Source organism: Asterias rubens, chromosome 13, assembly GCF_902459465.1.
Source record: "Asterias rubens chromosome 13, eAstRub1.3, whole genome shotgun sequence".
In the NCBI taxonomy this organism is placed as follows: Eukaryota; Metazoa; Echinodermata; class Asteroidea; order Forcipulatida; family Asteriidae; genus Asterias; species Asterias rubens.
In genome coordinates, this window is record NC_047074.1 from 12,540,104 (window position 1) to 12,549,424 (window position 9,321).

Sequence of the window (9,321 nt, forward strand, 5' to 3'; positions counted from 1 at the left end):
ATATCTTTTCCCTAATTTTGAGTTTTACCTGCTGTGCATTTTCAATTTTGTCCTCTTTCATGCCGAGTGATTCAAATCCATCGGACAAGACGTCGCCTCCAGCTGAAGGAATATGGGATGTTGACATTGAGAGCTGCTGGGTAAAGCTTCCAGGTTCGTCCAAGGGCAACTGTTTTGAAAGAAGTTGTTCAATCAATACTTACAACAAAAATTAAAATTTTAAATGGAAAAATGAGATGAATCTACTTTGCACTCATTTTGACAGAAGAAAAAGTGGCAGTTTACAACTTTATCTTGCCTACCATGTTGAATTATTTTCCAAGCTAAGATGCTTTAGGCCTAGCATATTTATGATGTAGGGTACCAGTAGAGAAGCACTTGCAGAATGAAGAAAATAGCAAAAATTTCTGTAAGCTTTTGCCGCTGCGTTTTCCTGCCACCACTTTTTCATTCATTATGAAATCTTATTTAGTATCTATCAAATCATAGAGAAAGGACATGAGACATTCCTTTTTGTAAAAATGAGTTGGTGGTGGCAGGATACAGAATGTTTTTTAAAATCCATTTATTAAAAATTAAATGTCAGATGTTCGGAGTCATTCATTTAATCATGCAAGAAGAATATTCGGAATCTTATCCGAGGATAATTGCGTCACTGTCATTCTTGACAGCAGGAATTCAAGGGCGGGGCAACTTAAGTGATGCTGTATATAAGGCGCAAACTAGTCGTCCGCACAAGCTTGATGATGCTTCAAAAAGATGGCTGAGCAAACTTGCGGCGCAAGTTGGCTGCTCCATCTTCTTCAAACTGGCGAAAGTGAAGTTTGCTTGCGACAAGTTTATAAAATTATATGGATGAAGTTTGCCAGTATGTTTTGTTTACAAAAAAAGGGTGCTGCGTATGTCTTGCTTGCCCAGTCTGGACATTGCGCCCATTTGGACTTCAGCTTCTTCGGTTCCAATTATTATTTATTTATAAAAGACCCCTTTTTAGTTTTAAATTCTCAAAAATTCTTCTTTATTTTTGACAGCACCAAATTTGCGCAGGGCCTGAAATTTGCGTGGAATTTCCGAATATCTGCTGAACAGGGTCAAGCCTGCGCGCGCAAATTAAAATCGGGCTATCAAGTTTGTAAACTTCAATCCTCGCGCAAACTTCAGGCTTTGTCCCAAACGACGACTTCGGCTACAGTGGCTAGATTAGCGCGTCTGTCATTGTTGAAGAATGCAGACGCGCTGATCTAGCCGTAGCTAGCTAGCTGAAGCCGAAGTCGCCGTTTTGGACACGGTCTGAAGTTTGCGCGAGGATTGAAGTTTGCGCCAATGAAAAAAGGCCAAGAGAAAAAAATAAAAAAATAAAATAATGGTTGTTACAGTTTCTGTTGTATATTTTATTTACCTCGATGGGCAACGGCCGGTTTGAAACACTGGCTGTGAGGTCCATGAAGCTGTCTTTCTGTGCATCACTTAAAGGAGCTTTAGGGTCTTCTTTTCTGTCCCAACAACTCAGTTTCTCTCGCATTATTTTCGCACTAAACAGTCTCACGGTGTCCGCCATGTTGGCAATTCACACCCGTAGTCATGAATAAATATATTTGAGTCATTTTGCTTTCACACTTTTAATATTTTATTTTACTTATAACTAACAAAAACCAACTAAAAAAAATATTTTATGACATTAATTTAATTTTTAAGTAATATTTAGTTAAATATTTTATATAAATATGATCTTAACATGTTATCAACACAAAGGTTTTATGCAAAAAGTTTGTTGACCTCTCAAAACTTTAGCAGACGACAAAATGATGAAATGCAAACTCGGAAGTGATTTGAGAGTTTTTCTATGAAAATAACGCCAAGTAGTCTGTTTTCCTTCCACCTCGTTAGTTGAATAGAGTGTATGTGCAAGGCAAGATGATGTCTGTGACTTCTGTTGTGAGGTTATTAACGAGAAAGAGCTGTGTAAAATGCGGGTAAAATGTTTGTGATTTTGTTCAGTTTCGTTTACATACAGAGTGCAATGTGACTGATTGTACACACAATCACACGGTCACAGTGCTGTTTTACCACTGTACTGAATCAGGTGTGTTGAGAGGCCTGCTGACTATACTAACTATGCTGACTGTGTAATACCCTTACTCTATGGTAATACAAAGTATTACTGTTTAGTTTTGTAAACTGAACTGTTCTTGGAAATTTCTTCAGACATTCCTTACCTTAATTAATTGATTAACAGATATGTCTGAAATATCATCCACCTTTAAAGTTTAAACCCAGAACTTGGGGGATGGTGGGGGGGGGGGGGGGGGTACTTAATTGTATGTGTATTTCACTTTTTGAAGTTTTTCCGAATTGTAATCAAAATTTTAAAAGGAGAAGAGAATGGCAACCTCCCCCCCCCCCCCCCCCAAGTTCCTGTGTCTAATCTTACCCCTCTCTGCTCTGCTCTTAGTTTAATTTTACACTGGAATATTTTTAAAACAATTTATTTAAAAATTATGAAATACGAATGCTTGGTTTTATATCAAATTTAGATCAAAACAAGTTCAGCCTCACAGGTTTTTCAAGAGGGAGGCTGGCGATGGAGGAAGAATAAAGACCACAAAGGCTAAGAAGAAGATCGTTGATGCAAAGTTTAACGAGAAGGGAAGTTTAGAGAAGTTTGAAGTTCAGTATGATTCCAACCATGTGATAGTTCCCTACAGGTCTCTTCTCAAGCCGTTTGGCTTTGCTTGTTTGGTAAGTTTCTATCGGAAGATTAAAGGGCCGTGTCGTCATGATCAAAGCAGGCCTGTGGCTGTTCATGGAATTATGAAATCTCACCAAGTTTCTGCGGGCGTTCATGCTCTCTCCATAGGTTTTGATATAGAGGGCAGTGCTAGTGTGCAGGAACTGGCTTAGAGTTTATAATTCCATGTACTTGTTGTAGCCGCAGCCACAGGCCTGCTTTGGTCATGACAACACAACCCCTTTAAGGTTATGTCTGAATCAATCAACTTGGCTACGGCTTTGTCCTATGACAACAATGTTTAGAATAGGACTTTTCAGCAGTCTAGTCATAGCCAGAGCCATATAATGTAGACAATTCCTACAGGTCTTTGTCTATAAAAAAAGGGATTTTTTTGTGATTAGTTTTATCATATATTACTGAGAATGCAACCAAGGATGCCCCATCAAGACATAAGTAAACTTAATCAATGTAGCTCACCTGCGGCCTGAGGAATCCTGTAAATAAGATGCTTGCTGTGTCAAACAGAAACAAAGGGGTTAACCCCTAATCTTCCTTAGTAAGTGTATTGGGTTCACTACCAATTCTAGTTCACGGTAACTACGGCTACTAAAATGTCCCATCTAAAGGACAAAGAAATTGCAGTAAAGTATCATACACAACAACACAAGTGTCATGACCGGGACTCAAAACCCAGACTCTGCTGATTTTTGTTGTATGGCACAATCTTGCACACTGGGTTCAACTGTCAAAATATTAAACATTTCCCCTCCAAGAAATAATGGCTATTGAACTTAATTTCTCTTTTAATTATTCTCCATTTATCCATCCCCTTTTTGCAGTTCACTGGATGCAGCTTTGCTGGTGCCGCTATTTGGCAGTATGAAGGTTTACGCTCCAAGGCTCTGGAGACATTTAAAAGGCAACTTGGACGACACACAAGTAGTATTCCCAAGGCTGGTGAACTTAGGCAGAGGGTAATATTCTGTTCAGGTTGTGGTTAAAGACACTGGACACTATTTGTAATTGTCAAAGACCAGTCTTCTCACTCGGTGTATCTCAACATTTATGCATAAAATAACAAACTTGTGAAAATTTGAGCTAAATTGGTCGTTGAAGTTGCGAGATAATAATGAAAGAAAAAACACCTTTGTCACACGGATTTGTGTGCTTTCAGATGCTTGATTTTGAGACCTCAAATTCTATATCTTAGGTCTCTAAATCAAATCCGTGGAAAATTACTTCTTCCTCGAAAACTACGCCGTTTCTCAGAATGTTTTATACTATCAAACTCTCCCCATTGCTTGTGTCCAAGTAAGGTTTTATGCTAATAATTATTTTGATTAATTACTAATAGTGTCTACTGCCTTTAATGTTATATTTTATGGGTTGACAAAAAAAAAAATAACTAGAGTGGGACCTACCACCCCCTGATTTAAGTGCCGGCACTCTACCAACTGAGCTATCTAGTCAATGTCAGACAACCCGTGTGTCGGACAACTCGTCGATTCATACAACTTTACAGTTGAGACTTGAACTTAAGGTTCAAACCTGCACACAAAATTTGACTCCCAAACTGGTGGAAATAGTAAACTCGCGTTCCGCGTTGTGTGATAGAATTCAATAGACCCCCTTGCATAATGCGAAACGCTATCAGGTAAGGTGAGGTCACGCGCACGCTTTTACTCACAAAGAACACCTATCAACCATTGATCTGCCGCCTTTTGGCCTCGGGGGATGGTGCTTTTTGAGAGTGTGACTTCATAGGCAAAAGGGTCTTTATTATGCGTACGTTTCTTGCAGGTAAACCAATGGTTTGGAAGCTTATCCGGTACAGAGAAGGTGACGTTAGGGATAGTGGCTGCAAACATCGCTGTCTTTGCCTGTTGGAGAATACCAGCCATGCAGTTCTTTATGATCAAGTGGTTCAGTGCCTCACCTGCCTCAAGTAAGCTCAAACATTTCTCTGCCACTTTCGAGGTCTGACACTTTTAAGAACTGAGGGCTGTTTCGGGCATGATCTGGAATACCTGCTTTAAGGCCGACTCACATTGCAGCGATAACAAAAACGATAACGATCACGACGCAAAGAGAAGGCATTCTATTGGTTGAATTGCTCCGCACAGAATATGCCCACGCCTATTCAACCAATCGAGGGCGCGTATTGATAACGTTTTCGTTCTCGTTATCGGGGCCTGTTTGACCAGGCCAACCCTCCCACTGTCTGATCTTTCAATATCAATGGTGGTCGGGTTGGTGTATTGGTATCTTTCATAAGGGTGGTAGTGTAAAGATCTATTCAGATCTATGGCCAAACGACAAATCAAATCTTAGGAGGACCAGTCAAAATTCTGTCAAACTCAAGTCCCATGCAATTAACAATAGAAAGAAAATCTCAAGATAAGAACCGGTGAAAAAGCTTGAGGAACCAGTACAATGACAAGCTAATGGGTGACTTTTGGGACCCTTAGAGTTACCAGGTAAATCTGTTGTTCACGATATGTTTACATGCTCAGAACTACGTAATCAATCGACCTTATCACAAATACTTGGTACGCGCACTGTAGAAGTTGAATGAGGTGCATGCTGGTCTAGCATAGCGCTCAAGTTTGATCCCTATCTAGGCCAGCATGCACCTCATTCAATAGCTGGCGCTTGTGCAATGGGTATTTGTGAAAAGGTCTATGGAAATTTATCTGGTAAGTCTGCTGCCACCTAGCATTCCAAGTCTCCCATTGGTCCTGCTGGCTCGTCACTGAAATAGGTTTGCAGGCAAACCCTACTTTTTTCAATCGATTCCCTCAAGGTCTATTTTGTGCTGTTATCCCGTTTTGTTTTGTAGTTTTGTAATGGGCACATCCACTACAAGCCTCGGCTTTTAGGATAATGCCTCCATGTGTATGCGAAAATAAATGTTGTATTGAGTGATTGATTGATTGATTGATTGATTGATTGATTGATTGATTGATTGATTGATTGATTGATTGAAGGTGCTGTATGTCTACCTATGGTGCTTTCCACCTTCAGCCAATACTCCTTCTGGCATCTTGCAGTCAACATGTACGTCTTGTGGAGTTTTGCTCCTGGTATAGGCATGGCACTAGGAAAGGAGCAGTTTCTTGCCATGTATCTAAGCTCAGGTAGGTCTAGTCAGAAGTCTTTGCCCAAGACGTCAGTGATCAATAGTGGATAATGAAATGCGCTTGTTGTAAATAGTTAAAGCGCACCCTCTTTCGGCATGATCAAAATTTGTGGTGCATTCGCATTTGCTGGATGTACAAAGTATGAACCGGGCTTTAGCGACCTCAAATTGATATTTAGTTTGTTCTTATTAGAACAAGGGAGTCTTAAAAACTCATAGCTCCCATCAAGGTGCCGAGGATGCTTTGACAAGCTTATGGGATGACTCTAAACAGGTATCACAGAGAACAAGGACGCATACAGAGACAAAAGGCTTTGGACAGGAAGTGTGATGGACTTTGTTTTGAGATTGAATGGTTTTTGGTGTTCTATTGGTTGATCCACTGATTGGTTTTTTTTAACTACAGGTGTTTGGGCGTCGTTTGCCAGCTATGCACTCAAAGTAGCCACCTGCAAGTATCATCCTTCCCTAGGCGCTGTAAGTAATGCTTAAGGAAAAGTTAATTTCTTCATTAAAAATGGCAGGGCGTGTGATGGCAGTGTCATGGCCCAGCGGTTAAGAGCACCGGACTCAAGCTCTGGTGTTTGATCGGCAGAGTGTGGGTTCGAAACCCAGTAGTGACACTGCTGGGGAAGTAGTGCTTTCTGCTCTACCGGCCAGGCTTCGGACGGATGATACCCAAGCCTACATCCATATGGACTGTAAAGGGGGTAACCCTGTTTTAGCCCTAAGAGTAGGTGGCAATGGCCTCTGGAAAAAAACAATTGTAGCCCACACCTTGAAGTTGCCTTCAGGCCTTGTGTGTCTGGCGACTTGCATAAAAAAGTATATTAAACAAAAGGGCTCAAGTAAGAATGGTTACGGAGAATTTTTATTTGTACTTCGTAACTTATTGTAAGGCCTTGCCACAGAAGGAAATTTTTATAGGTAGCTTGGAGGCAGGCAACCCCATTGCATGTATAAGGAACACTCCATTTGCACACACAAAAAACAGTTTCCCTTGTTTCATCCCATCCCAAGACGATGATGTGCAAATTTATGAGTGGGATTGTTTCCTTCTTTAGGATTGCCCAGAACTGGTGGTCTGTAAATTGACTTAATGCTCTTAATATCTAATGAATTTGTCTTTTGTCTCATTAAGTCTGGTGCCATCATGGCGGTTCTTGCAGCAGTGTGCACACAGTACCCTGACTCTAGGCTTGCTATCGTCTTCCTACCCTTCATCACATTCTCAGCAGGATCAGTGAGTACATTTTTGTTTTTAAACTATTTTATTTTGAATAAATGAAGATCTCAGTGAAAGTTTAACATGAAGTAAGAACCAGGCTTAAAGACACTGCCATCGATTTCACAAAACTCTTCCTAACTTAAGATTAATCTTAGGACTTAGGACGAGTCCCAACCCTGCACTGTAGCATGCAGACCTTAAGATTAATCCTAAGTTAGGACGTCCTAACTCGAGAGAAGACGAGTCCTAACTCTTTGTGAAGTCGACGGCTGGACACTATTGGTAATTGTCAAAGACCAGTCATCTCACTTGTTGTATCTCAACATATGCATAAAATAACAAACCTGTGAAAATTTGAGCTCAATTGGTTGTCGAAGTAAAGGAGACATTTTCTTGTTCTAATTTCCTTCCAGGCCTTGAAGTTTCTCATCGGGATGGAGTCCATGGGTGTCGTAATGGGATGGCAATTCTTTGATCATGCAGCTCATCTCGCTGGCCTACTGTGTGGATGGTAAGAAATGTTTGATTATCTCTAAACAATTCACAGGCATTGAACTTTTTATCTGATCAGCTGATTTCCGTTTTTTTTTTTTTTTTTAAACAGTGCCATAGAAAACTGAAAAACACTGCATTTCGGAAATCAGATCACTTGTGAATGCCCTGAAAATATGTATCTTCAAGTCTTTTCATCTTCAGGGAGTAGCATGGGTGGCTTGTGTGTAAAGCGCTCGCCTCTCACCACTTTGACTCTGGTTCGATTCCTGGCAAAAGCCATTTGTGAGTAGAGGTGGGCCTAGAGGTTCTCTCATATGCCACAAGGGTTATTTCTCCAGGCCCCTCTGATTCTCGATCCACTTGAAAATCAAACACTTTCGATCTCTCTGGCTGTGCTTCTTGGACATTTGAGTCGATGTGGCTGGCTGCCAAAGGCGCCTGTACATGCCTGCAGCTTGACCATGTTGTAACAGCGTCCTTTGCAACTCGGTTTCCCAGCAGCAAGTAAAGATGATTAGCTTCTCAAATTATTATTACTAGTTCGATTATTTTTCTTTATCGCACTGGGCCTGGAATATCCAGCATGTATCCATAAAACCTTGTGTTTGAGTCAATGTTATACATTTCCTTTATAGTTACTACATGTCCTACGGCCACAAGCAAATTTGGCAGAAGAGAGAACCTTTGATGAGTGCGTGGCACAAGTACAGAGGACCCAAGGAGATTTGACAAAACGGATGATTTCAGCTTAGCCCAGCCACATCGCACAAAGTCCAGGGGTGGATTTCACAAAGAAGTGGAGACTAGTCTTATTTCGAGTTAGATTACTCATCCTAACGAGTTACTCGTCCTAACTTAGGACCAGCCTTAAGTTTTGGATAACTCCTAAACAGTCCTAGGACTAGAGTCCTAGGACTAGTCCTAAGTTAGGACTATCTTTGTGAAACCAACCTCTGGTTTACTGAACAGTTGTATCGAACCATCCCTGTTTATGCAAGTGTTGACGCCCCTACTCAAAAAAACGGAAAATTCCAGTGAATGTGACTGTATATCTTTATACTAAACTGTACAATTTATTCACTCACACACAACACTCAAATTAGACATCAAATATACACATAGTTGTGTATCAAATATACAAATAGTCTTATTTTAAACATGTAACCAAAACAGTCTGGATCCCTTTCGGCCCCCTAAATACAAATAAGTGTGTATTATTGTTGACAGTCATACAGCACAGGGAACATGACAAAGATGGTAACAAAGAATGTTTTGATGACTGAAGCCATGTCCGACTCAGGCAAGTTCGGCTAGGGCTTCAGCTTTATCCACTGTCTGCAACCATAACACTGAGTAATATGCTTTTCAGCCCTCCTGCTGTTTCAACGGCCGAAACCATCAATTTGAACAAGGCCAGACAAAACTAAACCTTAAAGGCAGTGGACACTATTGGTAATTACTCAAAGTAATTATTAGCATAAAACCTTACTTGGTGACGAGTAATGGGGGAGAGGTTGATGTCATCTGGTATAAAACATTGTGAGAAACGGCTCCCTCTGAAGTGCCATAGTTTTCGAGAAAGAAGTAATTTTCCACAAATTTAATTTAGAGACCTCAGATTTAGAACTTGAGGTCTCGAAATCGAGCATCTAAACGCACACAACTTCGTGTGACAAGGGTGTTTTTTTCTTTCATTATTATCTGGCAAGTTCGATGACCGACTGAGCT

General features: G+C 40.6%; 2 protein-coding genes across 3 annotated transcripts in view; one reads left to right on the forward strand and one right to left on the reverse strand.

Moving 5' to 3' along the window:
• LOC117298921 (conserved oligomeric Golgi complex subunit 3-like) overlaps nt 1-1,558 on the reverse strand; it is a 42,998-nt gene extending 41,440 nt beyond the window's left edge. For both annotated transcript variants that reach the window (XM_033782303.1, XM_033782302.1), the window contains exons 1-2: nt 1,400-1,558; nt 29-169 (exon numbers count right to left, since the gene is read on the reverse strand). In XM_033782303.1, the coding sequence (XP_033638194.1) occupies nt 29-169; nt 1,400-1,558 (300 nt within the window). The remainder of the gene's footprint in view (nt 1-28; nt 170-1,399) is intronic.
• A 243-nt stretch (nt 1,559-1,801) lies between these two features.
• Nucleotides 1,802-9,092, forward strand: LOC117298500 (presenilins-associated rhomboid-like protein, mitochondrial). Its single transcript, XM_033781787.1, has 9 exons — nt 1,802-1,973; nt 2,535-2,739; nt 3,571-3,705; nt 4,532-4,676; nt 5,719-5,868; nt 6,277-6,347; nt 7,012-7,113; nt 7,512-7,609; nt 8,229-9,092. The coding sequence occupies exons 1-9, from the start codon at nt 1,915-1,917 to the stop codon at nt 8,320-8,322; spliced, it is 1,059 nt and encodes a 352-aa protein (XP_033637678.1). The 5' UTR covers nt 1,802-1,914; the 3' UTR covers nt 8,323-9,092.
• Nucleotides 9,093-9,321: the final 229 nt, after the last annotated feature.

Bases quoted from the DNA above. Each gene is read 5' to 3' on its own strand.
- LOC117298500 (XM_033781787.1), top strand. From the start codon at position 1,915: ATGATGTCTGTGACTTCTGTTGTGAGGTTATTAACGAGAAAGAGCTGT. The intron at 1,974-2,534 runs GTAAAATGTTTG...TATCAAATTTAG, and splicing joins AAGAGCTGTGTAAAATGCGG to ATCAAAACAAGTTCAGCCTC. The intron at 7,610-8,228 runs GTAAGAAATGTT...TTTCCTTTATAG, and splicing joins GCTGGCCTACTGTGTGGATG to TTACTACATGTCCTACGGCC.